We start from the raw sequence: 17836 nt of genomic DNA on the forward strand, positions 1-17836 counted from the left end.
TATGAGGGGTCAGGGCTTTCTGGATTCTTCCTTTTATCTGAAGCACCTTAAATTGGATCGTTCATAAAGTGTCAAAAAAGAGCTTAGTCTTTACAAATAGACCAACAGGTTGAAATTACTGAGTCAAACTGGATCCATAAAGACCACTATGTACCATGACAGTTTGGCACACTTAATCAAGATAAGCCTGTTATGACCTATGAAATGGGAAGGAGAATTTTACCATTCAGACACCAGTGAATGGTAAACAGGTTGTCTATGTGGAATTCGAGACGTTCAGACAAAGACCATCAGAGGACTACACCAACCAACACAAAGGATTGACTCAACCCACTCAAATTCTCTTTATGACATCAAAGCCACTGAATGTTACTGCTACCAAAATTCTAGCAGGTTTCTAAGGTGAAGTCCATGAAAAGATGCCAGGATTTCTGTAGCTACCAGGTGAGTTATTAAGGAAACTGCTGAGGGATTTGGGAATCCAGAAGCCTCCACTTTGAGCTACCCTTGGGAAGGAAATGCATATGAGCAAGCATCAGCATCCTCACCTCCTATTAACTTGAAATAATTATTTTGAGACAAAGCGTATTGTGTGGTGGACAAAAAAGCTTATTTCATAGATTCTGTTCATCTGTCCAAACTGGAGATTATAAGAGTGTAATATTACATCCACAGGGAAACTTAAGGAGAACCTCTCTTCTTCCCCGTCTTCTTTACAGGCTGCAGGGTGGACTTAACTACAAAGCCTCCTTGATCACCAGATGACTGTCTGGCAGGAACATATCAACAACCTGATGAAAGATGGGCTGTGCTGGGATGCAGCAGTTCTATCAATAGCTCAGCAGCAATTCTTAGCTGCCCACCAAGGTGGCATCTTGGCTAAACTGACCAAGCCAGAAATCCAAGCTCTTCTTGGCAGGAACAGAGAAAACCTGCTTACTCAAGGGTTGACCCTTGGTGGCCTCAAGTGTTTGGTCATACGTGATAACCTCTATACAGATGCCCACCAATACAGTATGGATCTCCGGACCAAGCTTTATCGGGACAATGGAGAGAGCTGCACCCGTGCCATCACCGTAGTCCTGGTTAATTCTGTGTGCCTGATCCTGATTGGCCAGAAGGGTATACAGGGAGGAACATTAAACATGAAGGCTTTTGAGATGGCCCATTACATTACAACTTGTGCCAATAAACATGTGCAATGAGTGACCACCGGCACATCTTCCAAATGGAACACTTTTCGTTTTGTACCCAACTGGAATTTTGGTCAAAAGGAAGAACCTAAGTCACTAGTGATGACTGCTGGAAGTCCCTGTGGAGATCATGTGAAATGATGGGATACAGATGGGCCATCCTGGGCCACTCTCAAAATATCCAGCACCAAAGGCAGCAGAAATAGAATCAAGACAACATCATACACCATTTAAAGAACACTGTCCAACTATTTGCCCACAGTTACAAATGACTCAGTGGGAGAAGAAAGTTTGTCTTTGAAGGACCAAGCAATAAACCCAACTTAATACAGATGAAGCCTATTTAAAAGCTTTTCTCTGGAGTATTGCACCCCTCCTTTCACATAGCCAGTTATTACTGCTATAGAAGGGCATGTTGTGGCCCTTCTAGATATGCAGAACCATCCACACTTGAAAGAAGTGGGGGAAACCAGGAAACAGCCAAACTGAGAGAAATACACGGGGGTATGTTCAGCACCTTCCGTGTCATAAAAGTGCAAGCCAGTATTGATACAACCTATTTTGCTGATACCTGTCCAGAATGAAACACATTGCAAACTGGCTACTCAAAAACTACAGAAGGACTGAGATACCTGAAATGCCTTTGAACTAAACTATTCTGATATTAGTGGCCACCATCAGATGAAACATTGTGGTCATGCTGGTGACAGCAGATGCTGCCAAGTTCAGTTTGACCCATTAATAAATATTCCTTAAGCTAGTCTCGTCTCTCAAAAGTAAAGAACAGATGAATCAGGTAGAATGGGAGAAGGGAGAGATAACTTTTTTATTTTCTACTTCTTCCCTTGGTCTTTCTCAGGGCAAAGCCCACAAGCTGCTGCTCAGGTCCCCCACAATCCATCCACTGTTACTAACATGCCTGTTTCCTTCCCAAAGCCATGTTCTTTTTGGTACCTTCTTTGCTTCTGCATCAAGCTCTAGTTTGCTGCAGCCTCAATTTCTGCCTTTTTCTTCCTCTCAGCTTCATACAGTTCTATTTACACACCATGGGTTACAAATAAAATATTCCCCTGGTTCTGACAATGCTTGCTATGTCACCCCTCTGGCTTGTCTTGGTTATCTCATCTTGGAAAGCATGTAGAGCTAGAAAAGTTACAGAAAAGGAGTTCATTTCCTAAAATTGTCAGGACATCTCAATTTAAGGAAAGAAACAGGTAAGAGATATAGTAGGAGATTTATAAAATTATTCAAGAAAGCAGATAGAAAGAACTTATGCTATTTGACTTAATGGCCTGCTTCAAAATCTTAATTTTGGCTCAGGTTTTTACCTGCAAGAAAAGATCAGCCAAGGGGTTTTCAGTGCTAAATACACATGGCTAACAAGTTTGTAATTCTGAAGGTGTCAAGAAAAGTAAGTCCAGGAAATGTCTGCTGAAGGTACTGATTGGGGATTCCAGAGTCCACTAGGGCATTCTTTGCTCTTCATGGCTCTGTTGCTACACTTCTGCTTGCAGTCTGTCAGTATCCAATTGTATTCACTCTGTCCTTCACTATTCTATGATTTTGCAACTATAATTAAGTTTCCAAATTGGTGCAGGCTGCACAGTTTCAAGTATCCTGTTATCACTACATATGCATAATCTTAAGACATCAGATATATTTTCAAAGAATCAGCTAATATTTGCATAGGTGTTGAAATCTGCACTATGTTTAGTACTTTTGTGAAAAATCTGCAGTTTGGCTGCGAAGTTATTGCTTTCAATTGACCCACATCCCTGACCACAAACATCAGGACCTAGAGAATGTTTAGGAACACAGCACAGTTCAAACATTTGCATTGCATTCAGTGTAATTTTATTGACACCTGGCAGAATCTAACAACTTTACCAATGCACTGCAACAATCAAAGACCAATCAAACAATGGTCAAAGTAACTCTGTAAAGAGATTTCACACATTTTTAATTGCTACTAGCAGCCTTTCAGATTGGAGCCATGATATGACAGAGCAATGGCTTGAACCTTTCCTTTACAAATCCCCCCGCTCCTCGTTACTATTTGCCTTGCCTCAGTGGGACAAGATTCAAGAAGGATCAACTGAGGTCAGGAAAATGGCATAGTGGAGAAGGAGTAAACCTTCTATGCATCCAGATAGAAAGTAGAACACCTGATGGTGCTATTTAGTAATAGAAACATGCTGAGATTTGGGTTGTGGATATTCCAGTACCTTGTCTTGCTTGATGAGACTGTCCCTGTTTAAGATCACAGTGCTTAAATAAGGAATTGGCTTTACATTATACCCATATTTAGTCACAAACTCAGCTGTTTCCATGTAATTCCTCATAAACCCCTCAGGTTTTTAAAAAAAATCCTCAACATTACTTCGAGATCTCAGTGGTTGCTCAGTGAGCATTTGGCACCACTTCCTTTTCTGGGCATCATAAGGAACCAATCAGCCGCAACTTGGCAGTTGTCATGCTCAATGATTTTTTAAAAAATAGGTTAAAATGGAACAGCAAGGCAGCCCTTAATCAAAACCAGGCTGTTGATAAGAACAATTTTCTATCTTCAAGAGATTACTAGTGTCAAGAATTCCCAATTAGTGATAAATTTATTCTGCTACAACTCCCTGTATGCTTCCCCGCCCCCAGCTGCTGGAAGAGACAATCTATTTTGCACATATGGTGCCTGGACAGGTGGGACAAAAATAGGGAAAATAAGACTAGACCACTTTTGTTGTCTAAATCACCATTCCCACCATTAAAGATGGATGGCAAGTGCTATGGTGCTGGGTGATTTCAAACAGATGGGAGCAAAAGCAAGGCAACTCTTCTTTCTCTGGCTTATCTTTGTATCATCTCATAATATGTTCAAGGAAGCCTGGCATGGTTTTTGCCACACATTACGTGGGCACTGCAAAAGTCCCAAAGCCTGGAAAGCAGACTTTAAAAAAAAACCCACAAAAGTTTTGCCTCTGCTCAAAAGGGGAGAATTTTGAAATGCAGATTTCTGACTCAGGCTTCAAGGCTTAGGGAGTACATCATGAGAATGTCTTGGGGGAACTGCATCATTTCTGCTTCTTGGGAATATGCCCACACACCTACACTTCATCTTCCTCCTTTGCTTCAGCTCCAGTGTGTGGCTGCAAGGAATAATTAGAGAAGCAGAAGGACTAGGCTTCACCTTAAGGCCTTATACAAGGATTAGGAATGGGGGCAACCCACTCCTCCTTCATCTGCATTAAACAGCTATCGAGCAGCCACTCTCAGCTCCAGGTTTCAAATACTCCCACTGGTTTTTACTCTTGGGAATGGTCGTGCCAACATTAAGTCTTGTGCCATGTAAATAATGACCCTGCTAACCAGAGCTGCTAGGTCTGCTCCAACCCTTGGTTTCCACTGTCCTTAAGGAATGTCACCTGCAAGAGGCATTTCAGCTCTTGGTGCCCTAATGCAATAAAATGCCATGCTGTTCCAGTTCACTGGAGTGCAGCTAGACTTCTCTAGGAAATTCCATCCATTGGTTCAGAAAGAAAGGCACTTCTGGACAGCTATACCGCTGTTCTTAAGACCTCCTCAGAAACGGCCAGAAGACTTTGCCATGGCTCATTCTTTACCGATGCTTGTGTTCCAGCAAGGACTCAAAGTCTGGGGAACAGACCAGCTTGTGCTTCACATGGCCCAGGACAATCATCTCACCACTCCTGTTGTCTCCAATGCCCACTGATACCAGCTCCTTCCAAGACCAAGAGAAAAAATTGTTATAACCAAAACCTCTGTAATGTTGCAAACAACACACACCTATGGCCGACTATAGGCATTTTTTTCCTTCAGAGGTGTTCCTAATTAACCACTTGGAGAAAACAAATTCTATGTGCAGAGATTCCCTGACAGTCTAACTTCACACACAGTGGTGACAGGGGTGATTCTCTGCCAGTCTTATAGATCATGATGGGAGACAGGGAAACAGGCATGTAGTGATTCTTATCCTTTCCCTCAAGAAAACCTCAGCCTTTCTAGTAGTAGTCTAGGATACCTAATGGAGATTCACTAGGCAGGTAAGCAACCAAATCTTTTGAAGTACTTGGTGGCTCCTGCTTGGAATGGGGGTTTGAAAAGACTTGTTCCAAATTACTGATAGAGAAGTGTACATTATACAGACAATTTTGTAGCAGAGGTATAAGCACCCATGCAATACGTCAGTTATAACATTGTCAACTGTGAATTTGTAAACTGTGGTATTGGCCAAGTAAACAGCCTGAGTAGGTAAGGCCTCCATATGCCAATTATATGTATTTGGATGACAGATTCCAAAAGGATAGCTGTATGAATCTACTGCAACAAGAACAACGAAGGATGTTAAGATGCACCAAAGCCTAATCAGATGTATTGTGGTGTAAGATCAGAGCCCGCTTCATCAGATGTATGAAATGTATTTTATACACCCACACCCCCTTCATGACTGACACTACAGACACAAGTTTTGTACCCTGTTCAATGAACTCTACTACAAGTGATCTCCTAAGAGCCACTGAAGGGTGTCTTGAGATCATTACACATGTTACACAGCAAATCCAGATTAGGCATCCAGTTTACACTTGACCAAGAACTGCATCTAATGCCGGCTGGCTGATTAATCCACCTGTCCAAGACAAGCATTTGCAACTATTCATTTGCTAAAGTTGCAGTTCACATTTTCAGATGTCCCCCTAAAAACATAACAGGTGAAATGGACTTTAACTGCTTACAGCACAGAGGCCAGGACCAGAACAAGTCTCCCTTCAAGTTACTGCAGGCCACACTGAGTTCATAAGATGCCTCTAGGAAGCCCATAAGCAGGGTAAGAAGATAACTGTTCTCTGCTGTTGCTCATCTCCCACAGTAAATAACAAGAACTTCAAAGGAAAGTCACCTACTGTTTTGATTAGGATAGTAAAACAGAAATGTTTTCTGAGCCAGCCATACCTGAAGAAAGGAGCACGGAGTCCCTGTGGTCACATCAAGGGTCACCCTGCCCAGCACAAGTTGCACCTTCCCTGATTTGCGGATCAGCAGCTTCCCCACTTGCCCTTCTGATAGGTCCCCCAGGGTGCAAATGTTCTCAGCTTCTTTAGCTTCCTGAAAAGACAGAAAGGGGGTAGGGGGAGGTTACAAGCAGCTCCTATATTCCGGTGGACCTGGCTCTTTGCTTCCTGGGAAGCTGGAAAGAAAGGCAAAATGGCATCTAGGTTTCTTGTGCCTTTGCTGACCTTTCATCAGTATTACTTGTACTCTGTGCTTAATATATCAAAATCATGAACCCAAGTTGCCCAGACAGAACCCTAAGACAAAGAGAAGTTAAAACGTGCGTCTTCCTATTCTGCATAATTTATTCTGATTGCCCTGGGGCAGACCTATCAGGGGCACTGATGAAACCTCTGCCACTGGAAATCTTGCAGCAAAAGCCAGAGGAACTGCTGCATATCCCCCAAACAGACAGAAGTTGTATGCAACCGTGTTGATTCAAAGCCATGTAATGCTTTTAATTTGTAAGGACCAATCAGCCTGCATTTTATGTTGTTACTTATGCTTGTCCTAATGAAAAATATTACTCTACTTTTTGCTTGTCATCTGTCAATGCCTGTTCACTATCAAATATATCTTTGTACAGAAGGCATGCTAATTGTTTTTAAAGTAACCAATTTCATTAGAAAGCTAATGTCCATGCCCTATACCACATCCTGCAGCTTTTCTGAACTCCTTCAGAACTTCAGACACACACAGAGTCCTTCCTATGGCCCTTTGTTTAGCACTATAAGAAGCAAAAGTCCATCCACTTCTATAATACTACTTCCTCCACCTGGACTACATATTCTTCTCTAGCCACTTACCTGGCTCTTCTCTTGCTTTATCATCATCATCTGCCCATCCTCATTTTGCACCTCAGTCTTGATGGGCTTGGTATCGTGGGTGGGTGGCTGCCCTGGCAGCGTATCTGGCAGCTGCAAGAACAGCAACTCATCTTCCTTGCAGAAGCTCAGCTTCTGCAGCAGCTCTGCCATGGACACGTCCTGGGGGAAAGGAGGAGGTGCTTTTGCAAGAGATGGTTTGCGAGCAGGCAGGGGCTCTTCTTCATCGTAGGGCTCCTCTTTCACTAGAACAAGAGGCACAGTCAAGATCACAGAGCTGGAAGGATTCAAAAGCCATACAAGTTCAGTCTCCCGGCTCAAAAGTATCCCAAGAGACAGTGAGTGAGTTAAGTCATGAGAGTTTATAGCTGAGCTGGGACCAGAGGCTTTCAGCTCATGCTTTAAACCATTACATTGTGTTATAAATGGGAACAAAAGCATCCTTTGATTACTGTATGCTATGAGGAATAAGCAGGAAGTACCCCATCAAAGATACTGCAGGGAGAAGGGATGTCTGTAGTTTTTTTTTAAAAGGCAAATCCTGTATACATAAAACACAGGACTGCTCCTTAACACAGATGCAAAATAACTTAGCTAGGCTAAGATACAGGAATCATGCTGAATCAGAACTATTGTCCAACTTCCTTTTCCCAGAGGTGACTAGCCAAATGTTTCTGAGGAAGCCTACAAGCAGAGCATGGAGACAACAGTCCCCTGCCCCACTCAGTGTAGTGTGATCATCAGAATGTCAGACTAGGACTTGGGACAACACTATCTGAATCTTTGCTCTGCCATAAAAGCTTGCTTGGGACTCAAAGTCTCTCAGCCCAATTTACCTCACAATAGGGTGGCCAGACCGTCCCGGTCTCCCGGGACATTCCCGGATCTGGCCACCCAATCCCGGATCCCGGGCTGCCTATACCGGGACCATTAAAGGTCCCGGTTTAGGCAGCCCAGGAGCCGGTGGGCCGCGGGCGCGGGCGGGGAAGGCGGGGAGTGAGGGAGGGAGCGTCCCTGCGCCTGCGCAGGGCCCCTGCGCACGCGCAGGGACGCTCCCTCCCTCACTCCCCGCCTTCCCCGCCCGCGCGCGGGGCCGGCAGCAGTGGGGGAGGCCTCTCCGCGGCCTCCGCTGGTCGCTGGGGGCCTTCCAGAGTGTCTGGAAGGCCCCCAGCGACCAGCGGAGGCCGCGGGGAGGCCGCGGAGCACCCGGCGCTGGTCCGGGAAGGCCTTCCAGAGCCTCTGGAAGGCCTTCCCGGGCCAGCGCCGGCCAGCGAAGGCCTCCCCGCGGCCTCCGCTGGTCGCTGGGGGCCTTCCAGAGTGTCTGGAAGGCCCCCAGCGACCAGCGGAGGCCGCGGGGAGGCCGCGGAGCACCCGGCGCTGGTCCGGGAAGGCCTTCCAGAGCCTCTGGAAGGCCTTCCCGGGCCAGCGCCGGCCAGCGAAGGCCTCCCCGCGGCCTCCGCTGGTCGCTGGGGGCCTTCCAGAGTGTCTGGAAGGCCCCCAGCGACCAGCGGAGGCCGCGGGGAGGCCGCGGAGCACCCGGCGCTGGTCCGGGAAGGCCTTCCAGAGCCTCTGGAAGGCCTTCCCGGACCAGCGCCGGCCAGCGAAGGCCTCCCCGCGGCCTCCGCTGGTCGCTGGGGGCCTTCCAGAGTGTCTGGAAGGCCCCCAGCGACCAGCGGAGGCCGCGGGGAGGCCGCGGAGCACCCGGCGCTGGTCCGGGAAGGCCTTCCAGAGCCTCTGGAAGGCCTTCCCGGGCCAGCGCCGGCCAGCGAAGGCCTCCCCGCGGCCTCCGCTGGTCGCTGGGGGCCTTCCAGAGTGTCTGGAAGGCCCCCAGCGACCAGCGGAGGCCGCGGGGAGGCCGCGGAGCACCCGGCGCTGGTCCGGGAAGGCCTTCCAGAGCCTCTGGAAGGCCTTCCCGGACCAGCGCCGGCCAGCGAAGGCCTCCCCGCGGCCTCCGCTGGTCGCTGGGGGCCTTCCAGAGTGTCTGGAAGGCCCCCAGCGACCAGCGGAGGCCGCGGGGAGGCCGCGGAGCACCCGGCGCTGGTCCGGGAAGGCCTTCCAGAGCCTCTGGAAGGCCTTCCCGGGCCAGCGCCGGCCAAGGAAGGCCTCTCCGACGCCTCCCTGGCCTCGCCGCCGCCCCCGCCGCTGGACTCGCCGCCGCCGCCCGACCCGCCGCCGCCGCCCGACTCGCCGCCGACCGCCACCGCAGGTAAGGGGGCCGAAAGCGGGGGGGGGGGGCGGCCTTCCTTTCTTCCCTCCCTCTTCCCTTCTTTCCTTTCTTCCTCCCTTCCTTCCCTCCCTTCCTTCCCTCCCTCCCTTCCCTTCCTTCCCTCCCTCCCCCCTTCCTTCCTTTCTTTCTTCCTTCCCTCCCTCCCTTCCTTCCTTCCTCCCTTCCCTCCTCCCTTCCCTTCCCTCCTCCCTTCCCTCCTCCCTTCCTTCCCTCCCTCCTCCCTCCCTTCCTTTCTTTCTTCCTTCCTTCCCTTCCTTCCTTCCTTCCTTCCTCCCTTCCCTTCCCTTCCCTTCCATTCCCTCCTCCCTTCCCTCCTCCCTTCCTTCCCTCCTTATGTTCTTATGTGGCGCAGAGTGTTGGACTGGAGGGGCCACTGGCCTGATGCAACAGGGCTTCTCTTATGTGACACAGAGTGTTGGACTGGATGGGCCACTGGCCTGATCCAACAGGGCTTCTGTTATGTTCTTATGTGACGCAGAGTGTTGGACTGGATGGGCCACTGGCCTGATCCAACAGGGCTTCTCTTATGTTCTTATGTGACGCAGAGTGTTGGACTGGATGGGCCACTGGCCTGATCCAACAGGGCTTCTCTTATGTTCTTATGTGACGCAGAGTGTTGGACTGGATGGGCCACTGGCCTGATCCAACAGGGCTTCTGTTATGTTCTTATGTGACAATACTGACTTTGGTGGACCCAAGCACTGATTCAGTGTAAGGGAGCTTTGTGTTTGTGACTGGAGTGGACAATACTGACTTTGGTGGACCCAAGCACTGATTCAGTGTAAGGGAGCTTTGTGTTTGTGTCTTCTGGTGCAATTTTGTTCTCAGATCCTGTATTTACTTCATCAGTATATGGGATAAGGCACTTTCTCAACTGTGCTGCATAATGCAGCCTATTTATTTTGTCCTGTTGGCTCTGTTGGCTCTATCTGCGCCACCTTCATCACTTTCGGGGTGTGGATCCCCCAGTGGGGTGGGCTCCCGACTCCCTCCGCCGGCTGTTTCTGATAGCCCTGCGCCCCCTCTTTCATTTGATATGTGTCCCGTGCGGGTGCCACCCTCCTGCCGGGAGATGCCGCAAAATGAGCCCCCTTGAGGCTTATGGCGGCAGGGCTCGGGGGAAGCAAGCTAGACTGCTGTTCTTTTGAGGGGTTATAGAGTGTTTCGAGCCCCTCCCTGTGGCATCGGTCCCATCGTTGTGGGACCCAGGGGGCCGGCGCAGCGGCCCGCTGAAGCAGCCTGTCAGTCACTTCCGCATCTCGACCTGTGTTATTAGTGACAGGCTGCTTCGGCAGGCTGCTGCGCCGGCCCCCTGGGTCCCACGACGATGGGACCAATGCCACAGGGAGGGGCTCGAAACACTCTATAACCCCTCAAAAGAACAGCAGTCTAGCTTGCTTCCCCCGAGCCCTGCCGCCATAAGCCTCAAGGGGGCTCATTTTGCGGCATCTCCCGGCAGGAGGGTGGCACCCGCACGGGACACATATCAAATGAAAGAGGGGGCGCAGGGCTATCAGAAACAGCCGGCGGAGGGAGTCGGGAGCCCACCCCACTGGGGGATCCACACCCCGAAAGTGATGAAGGTGGCGCAGATAGAGCCAACAGAGCCAACAGGACAAAATAAATAGGCTGCATTATGCAGCACAGTTGAGAAAGTGCCTTATCCCATATACTGATGAAGTATATACAGGATTTGAGAACAAAATTGTTTCCGGCGGTGATATTTGGGGGATTTTTGGGGACGTCACAAGAAGTGCTGTGAAGTCACTTCCTGTTTCCGGCAGTGGCATTTGGGGGAAATGATGCCATTTGGGGGAAATGATGTCACAGGAAGTGATGTCACTTCCTGCTTCCGGCAGGTGGCGCGGGGGAAATGATGTCACAGGAAGTGATGTCACTTCCCGTTTCCGGCAGGTGGCGCGGGGGAAATGATGTCACAGGAAGTGACGTCACTTCCTGTTTCTGGCGGTGGTATGACGTCGCCGGAAGTGACGTCGCCGGAAGTGACGTCACTTCCTGTTTCCGGCGGCGCGCGCGCACTCCTGCCTTCCCCCCCCCAAGGTGTCCCTGGCTGGCCTTCAGACATTATGGCCACCCTACCTCACAAAGTTGTCGTTTATTCTTTATTTATTAAAGGATAAATAAATGTATCGTTTATTGTGATGATAAACTGGAGGGGGGGAGAACAATGTGATAAGCCACTCTGGGTCCACATGAAGAAGAAAGGAATACAAATAAAAATAAGCATATAAATAAAAAAAGGTGTAGTGCTATAAAACATGAGTCACATTAACTCTTGCGACTGTTGACACAACTATGAATGTGAATATATTTGCTAATGATTTTTAAATCCGCCGAGGCTAGCAGTAGTCACCAAATCTTGTGGCAGTGAATTCTAAAAAAACTAAAAGAGTGGCTATCCGTTAAGAGTAGACAATATTGACCTTGAAAGACAAACAGTCTGATTCAGTATGAGGCAACTTCACATGTGCAAATGATTGTGTTTTGGGGGGAGGGGTCTGACCAGAAAAGGCACGGGGGGAGGGGTTGAACGCATTCTCTTGCATTGCATTCAAATTCCCCCCACCAGTTTTTCTCAGCATTACAAAAAGTGATTCAATCATGAATGTCATGCAGATATGTCTAGTTTAGCTTTGGGTGTTTTCGCACTCACGTTTTACTGGCGCCACGACCCTCCTGACGCCGGCGAATCTGCCTGGATTTCGCAACAGAAGCGCCGGCGCTCCCAGAAGCGCTGGCGCTTTCCGTCGCTAAGCCAGCGCAAACGTTTTCCTGCATCTTTGCGATTTCCGTTTGCGCTGGCTTAGCGACGGAAGTAGCCGGCGCTTCTGGGAGCGCCGGAGCTTCTGATGCGAAATCCAGGCAGATTCGCCGGCGTCAGGATGGTCGTGGCGCCAGTAAAACGTGAGTGCGAAAACGGCCTTTGAGGACATTTCAAAAGCTGCTTATTCTGTTTGGAGGTCTACTGTCTAAATAAAAAGTAAAAATAAAAAAAACCCACATTGGGTATCCCCAAAACTTAGGATTTGCTTAAAGTGGATATTGGCCAGGAGGAGGTTTCTACCTGTAGAACCCATTCTCCGTAAAGCCCTTTGATAGCATCTTTAGCAGCAGCAGAGGGCATTGGCTAGTGGGAAGAATGGGCATTTGTAAGATCATTTCATGGCATCTCAGAGATGCCTGGACCTGTTGCATGTTCCATGGGAGAGGACAACTCTTTGCAATAAGGCTGCAGCATTTACACCCAGTGATACAATTGCCAAAGGGCAGTGATATAAATCTCTCCTCATGGCTAACTTGGAACACCTGCCTTTCACTGGTGGTATGTCCACTTCCATCATCTCCTCCTTGGTGCTGGAGTTCAAAGGCTTTCCATCCTCTTGATCATCACCCTCCTCTTTGAAAAGCCAGCCAGAATGGGCCAGGGGCAGCTGAACAGGCTTGTTGCGGATGTCATTTTTTAAGCCTGGGTCATCGAGGAACTGGCAACACAGAAAGGAATAGAAAGGAAGTAACTAAATGTTTGAAAAAAGGGACACTATTCCTGTTGCTTTTATTTTTTTAGCATCACAACAAAATTATATAACCAGAGACCCACAAGGACTTGCTTGGTACGTCTGACTTAACCTTCCTCAAGATCTTCTCTTTCCCTTCTCTGGAAGCCCCCATAGCCTCTCCCATTTTTCCTTCTTCCTTTTCTCCTTCCCACCAACCAGCCAACTGTCTCTATCTGCCACTCCTGTCTTCAACTTCCCCTCCCTCCTTTGTTCAAGCTGCCTTTACCCAGGAAATCTATGGCCCAGTTGTACAGTGGCAGCTACTAGGCCTTGTTGCACAGTGGGGAACCCACAATTACCTGGGGGGGGGCACACACCACAATACTCTCCCCTGTATGCCCCTAGAATCATGGAAAGTCATCTAGTCCAATCCCCTGCAAAATGCAGGAAATTTATAAATACCTCCCTCCCCCACCACATACACACCCAGTGACCCCTGTTCCATACCCAGAAAATGACAAAAAACCTCCAGGATCCCTGGCAAAACTGGCTTGGAGAAAAATTGCTTCCTGACCCCAAAATGGCGAACAGCATTTCCCTAGGCATGTAAGAAAGGGCCATGAGAACTCAGCACTGATTAAGCCCTTCATGCCCTCCTTCACGTGCCTAAATTCACAGAATCACCACTGTTGTCAGATGGCCATCTAGCATCGGTTTAAAAACCTCCAAAGAAGGAGAGTCCACCATCTCCCAAGGAAGCCTGTTCCACTGAGGAACCAGTCTAACTGTCAGGCAGTTCTTCCTAATGTTTATCCCCAAACTCTTTTGATTTAATTTCAATATGTTGGTTCTGGCCCAACCTTCTGGGGTAATAGAAAACCACTACATCATCCTCTATATGACAGCCATTCAAGTACTTGAAGATAGCTATCATATCACCTCTCAGTCATCCCCTCTGCACACTATTTCCTTCCTCCCTTCTCCTTGCAACTCCCATGTTCTCTCCTTTTCCAGTTTCCTTCTCTCCTTTCTACCCACTTAACAACCTAGCTTTTATCTGCTCCTTATTTTTGGCTATACTGATACTTATTTACTTCATTTGTACTCTGCCTTTCTTCACAATGGGGACCCAAAGTAGTTTACATCATTCTCCTCTCCTCCATTTTATCCTCACAACCACCATTTGAGGTAGGTTAGACAGAGAACATGCAGTTGAGTTGGCCCAAGGTCACTACTACACTTCACTGGCTTTCATGGTACGACTGAACAGCAGTAAGCAGCCAAGCCTGGATGAGTCATGCAAGTTGGATGGTAGCAAGTCACCTGATGTTTGTGTTGGGCCTTGCCCTGATGAATCCTCCCTCAAAGCTCAAAACAGCCCTGGAAAGTGCACTGCCCCTTCCCCCTGCATTTTACTGACAGAAGCCAAGACCTGAAGGTTGGCATTACTGTTATGGTTGCCTAGCAAGGCTGCTGAGGGTATTTGCTTCTGAAAGCGAAAGGTACCACCTCTATAATTTGAGATGGTTTAACCCCCAATGTTTTTCATTTTGTTAGATTTCAGAGTTTTCTGCAAACTCTGGGTTTTTTTTCAGTTTCATATAAAGTTTTATTTTGTCTGTTCATGACTCCAGTCTTGGTTATTTAAGGATCCACAGACTTGGCCATGTTGAGAATTAGATATACTGATGATATGGGTGAGGATACAAATGCACGCAGAATGTGGTGCAGATGGTTGAGGCTCATTGTGGTCTCAGATTGCATTAAATTCATCAACAGCTAGCAGCTTACTGTTCTGAAGAGGCATTTTTAGGGCAAAGGTATTCCACTAAAGGTGAAAACGAGGCATATACTCAGGGCTGCCATGTAGGAGTAGGCCAGGTAGGCAGCAGCCTAGGGTGCCACTGAGCTGCAGGGGTGTCGACCCCCTCCTTGTCCCCGCGCATGTGCCTTGCCTGAGGCACCAGAAGTCCCAGCGCTGGTGCCGTATATACTGTCCAATAACCGCAGTATATTAAAGAGTAGTTACACACATACACATTGCTAATATAAAGTTGGACCCAGCCAGCTTTTCCATTCAATCTCACCCCTCCTCAAGACCACATGGCTTTTGTACATGCCAATTCCATAACTCTTAGCACAGCCTTTTTGAGTAGTCAGGTCCAACTCATGGACATCTTGGCTCAGTTCGGATGCCACAAAACCACATGCTGAAGAGTCATGTGCTCCTTCTAAATTCCCTCACCTCTTTCCTTGAGTAAACCACAGATTCTGAAACCTTCTGTATGCTGAAAGAAAGAAACCAGATTGGGGAGGGGGAAATTAACAATGATTCCAATAGTGCTGGGGGTGGTTGTGACTCAGAGTTAGAGCACCTGCTTTGTGTGCACAAGGACTCAGGTTCAACGCCTGGAATCTCCAATCAAAAGGAGCAGATAGGTGATGTGAAAGAGACCATGGAGAGATGTTGCTTGTCAGAGTGGACAACACTTACTTTGATGCGCTTTTTCTTGTGCTCTACATTAAACAAAGAGTCGTTTTAAACACTGTCTGCCTCAAACTCACATCATCCTTCTCCAACATGCGCAGGATCTGCTTTGTTTCCTCATCCGTCTCCCTTTTCTCCTTCTTTATGTTGATGATGTGGGATGGGCCAAAATCAGACATGTCCACAGTCTTATCCCAGGTACCTGCGTGGAAAAGGAGAATTGCATAGCCTTTGAGAAGAATGTATCTCCAGTAGCAAGAAGTAATTCCACTTTTATAACATACCGCAGATGCTGCAGCCAAGAGCAGTTTGCACAACAGAATCACCAGCTTCTCAAATGAAGCCAACCTACTATACTTAATGTGTGGCTATAGTCACAATTGTGTAAGCAGAAAGAAAGAATGAATAAGCATGGGGCATGTGGCGAACCGGACCTGGATCTGCTGGTGGGCCCCTGCTCTGCCTACCGCTCCTTGAATTCTGTTCTGAAAGGGCCATTCCACTCCACTGCCTCAAGGTATTGCTGCCACCATTGTCCCTGTCTTGAGCTCTGATTAGGTGGGACAGTCTCTTAACCTCCCTCTGGTGTTACTAGGATCCTGTCTCGGGGCTTCTCAGAATCTTTGGGGCTCACCTGGAGAGTTGGCAACTGACCATTTACCACTTTTTTCCTCCCCCAGGGATTCCCTGCCTCACTCCTAGCATTTTCAAGCGGTTGGGGGAACTATGGGCTACAGAAGGACTTCACACTTTCAACAATCAAATGATTTATTTAAAACTCACAACTGTATACAGGCGTATCAGAAATGAACAGAAGAAATAAAACATAGACAAAAACTCTTGGTCTCTCTCCCTACTCTAAACTCATGCCCTATCTAGATGGTATGCAGGGCAGATACCTTACTTCATTAATCTGGGGTAAACTGGAGAAACATATCCCCCCAAATGTCCACTGACTCTAGCCCAAGAGCAGGGCTCTGTCTGTTTCATGCTCCAACTGACGACTAACTGGCTTTCTGCCCAACAGCAATTCCCACCCAGGAACTGGCTCTGTTTCTCACCTGCAGCATTCTGGGACATTCTCCTCCTTTGAGGGATTTCCTGTCTTCTCTATGGGATTACCCTCCAGATTATTGATTACAGACAGGAGGGGAGCGGGGAATGAGGAGGAGACTAAACCAAGGCCTACCTAAAGTTTGATAGTCTCCTCCCTTCGAATTCACAGACAGTTAAACCCACACAAAAAATGGTGTTTCTCCACAGAGGGTTAAAACAAAGAGACAGAACAGTGCCTAAAATAGAACAAGTGTCCAGTGGCACTTTAATGCTTAACAAAATTTATTCCAGCATCAGCTATCATGAGTCAGGGCTCACATCATCAGACGTCCAGTACAAGATAAATTTAGTTTCTGCTTTTCCCTGCAAAGTGCTCCACTATTTCAAGAAATAATCAGCAGCCTGACCCAAAATATTTTTGTCCTCTATTTCATCAATGGAGCTAAATGTTCAGGGCTTTGGTGATGTCTTATAGTGTAATATAATTTGTTGTCTGCATTTTTTTCAATTGGTTACTTTGATTAAGGTGTCAATTGCAAGGATGATTAGGTGAACTGATGTAATAATGCTGTGGATTTCTGCGGTTTATGGAAGATTTTATTAAAATAGCTCTCACTATTATTTATAAAGCATCTATAATCTCTAGGCACTGTACACAACAACAGGTTCTGCCACAACATATGATCTAAAGCAGAATCTGTGCTTTGTGTAACATGATTGTTATGACTTATACCTGAATAAATGTTTGATTGGCATGTGGTTTGACTTCCTGAAGTGCAAAGACAGCACTGCATTACCTGACATTACATCATGTCAAACTATTTGCTTAGTGGTTATGTGAATAGCTATGCATGATCTCATTTATAGGAGTCACTGCCACAGACTCAGGGAAGCCAGATCCAGGATCACCACCATTCCCTTCTCCTAAATGCAGAGTTTAAAAAAGGTATATTTGGTTTCTCCTTGTTGTTGAGCAGCCTTTGGGGAACAATACAATAGCATAAAGCCAGCTGCAGTAGTGAACAGAGCAAAAGTTAAAGGCTTGCTGGCAGGCAGGGTAAGCAGGCACATGTTGTAGCCGGCTGCACAGAGAAGAGGTTTGATTCATGCAGGCCCAAGAGAATGCTTCACAACAATTTATATGATCTTGTAACAATTCTGCAAGGTAGGCCATTGGTTTCCTCAATTTCATAACTCAGAAATGTAAACTAATAGGGCAATAACTCCACTGGTTACCAATTATTTCCCAAGATATTGATTATCACCTCCAAACCCTTCATGGCCTATGTAAAGGACAAAGAATGTGTAATAGTAATTGCAGGCCTTTGAAGATTCCTCTCCTCTGAATTGCAAGGGTTAATCTTTATCTTTGTACGATGAAGTTGACAGCTGCATCAAATTAGGCCGAGGCAGCCTAATAGGCCGGGTGGAAGCCAGGTGCCCAAGCCCGTGGAGTGGGAATAGAATTA

General features: G+C 47.4%; 2 protein-coding genes across 2 annotated transcripts in view; one reads left to right on the top strand and one right to left on the bottom strand.

The window, feature by feature from the left end:
• Nucleotides 1-761: 761 nt before the first annotated feature.
• Nucleotides 762-1205, top strand: LOC132579987 (profilin-2-like). The gene has a single exon (XM_060250595.1). The coding sequence runs from the start codon at nucleotides 762-764 to the stop codon at nucleotides 1203-1205; it is 444 nt and encodes a 147-aa protein (XP_060106578.1).
• A 1825-nt stretch (nucleotides 1206-3030) lies between these two features.
• Nucleotides 3031-17836, bottom strand: part of POLR3D (RNA polymerase III subunit D) — a 34466-nt gene continuing 19660 nt past the window's right edge. Inside the window, exons 5-9 of the mRNA XM_060250946.1 lie at nucleotides 15389-15513; nucleotides 12637-12808; nucleotides 7061-7323; nucleotides 6156-6308; nucleotides 3031-4926 (exon numbers count right to left, since the gene is read on the bottom strand). Of these exons, the coding sequence (XP_060106929.1) occupies nucleotides 4804-4926; nucleotides 6156-6308; nucleotides 7061-7323; nucleotides 12637-12808; nucleotides 15389-15513 (836 nt within the window). The 3' untranslated portion in view covers nucleotides 3031-4803. The remainder of the gene's footprint in view (nucleotides 4927-6155; nucleotides 6309-7060; nucleotides 7324-12636; nucleotides 12809-15388; nucleotides 15514-17836) is intronic.

The sequence above is a fragment of the Heteronotia binoei genome, chromosome 12, assembly GCF_032191835.1.
Source record: "Heteronotia binoei isolate CCM8104 ecotype False Entrance Well chromosome 12, APGP_CSIRO_Hbin_v1, whole genome shotgun sequence".
NCBI lineage: Eukaryota > Metazoa > Chordata > Lepidosauria > Squamata > Gekkonidae > Heteronotia > Heteronotia binoei.

Bases quoted from the DNA above. Each gene is read 5' to 3' on its own strand.
- LOC132579987 (XM_060250595.1), top strand. From the start codon at position 762: ATGACTGTCTGGCAGGAACATATCAACAACCTGATGAAAGATGGGCTG.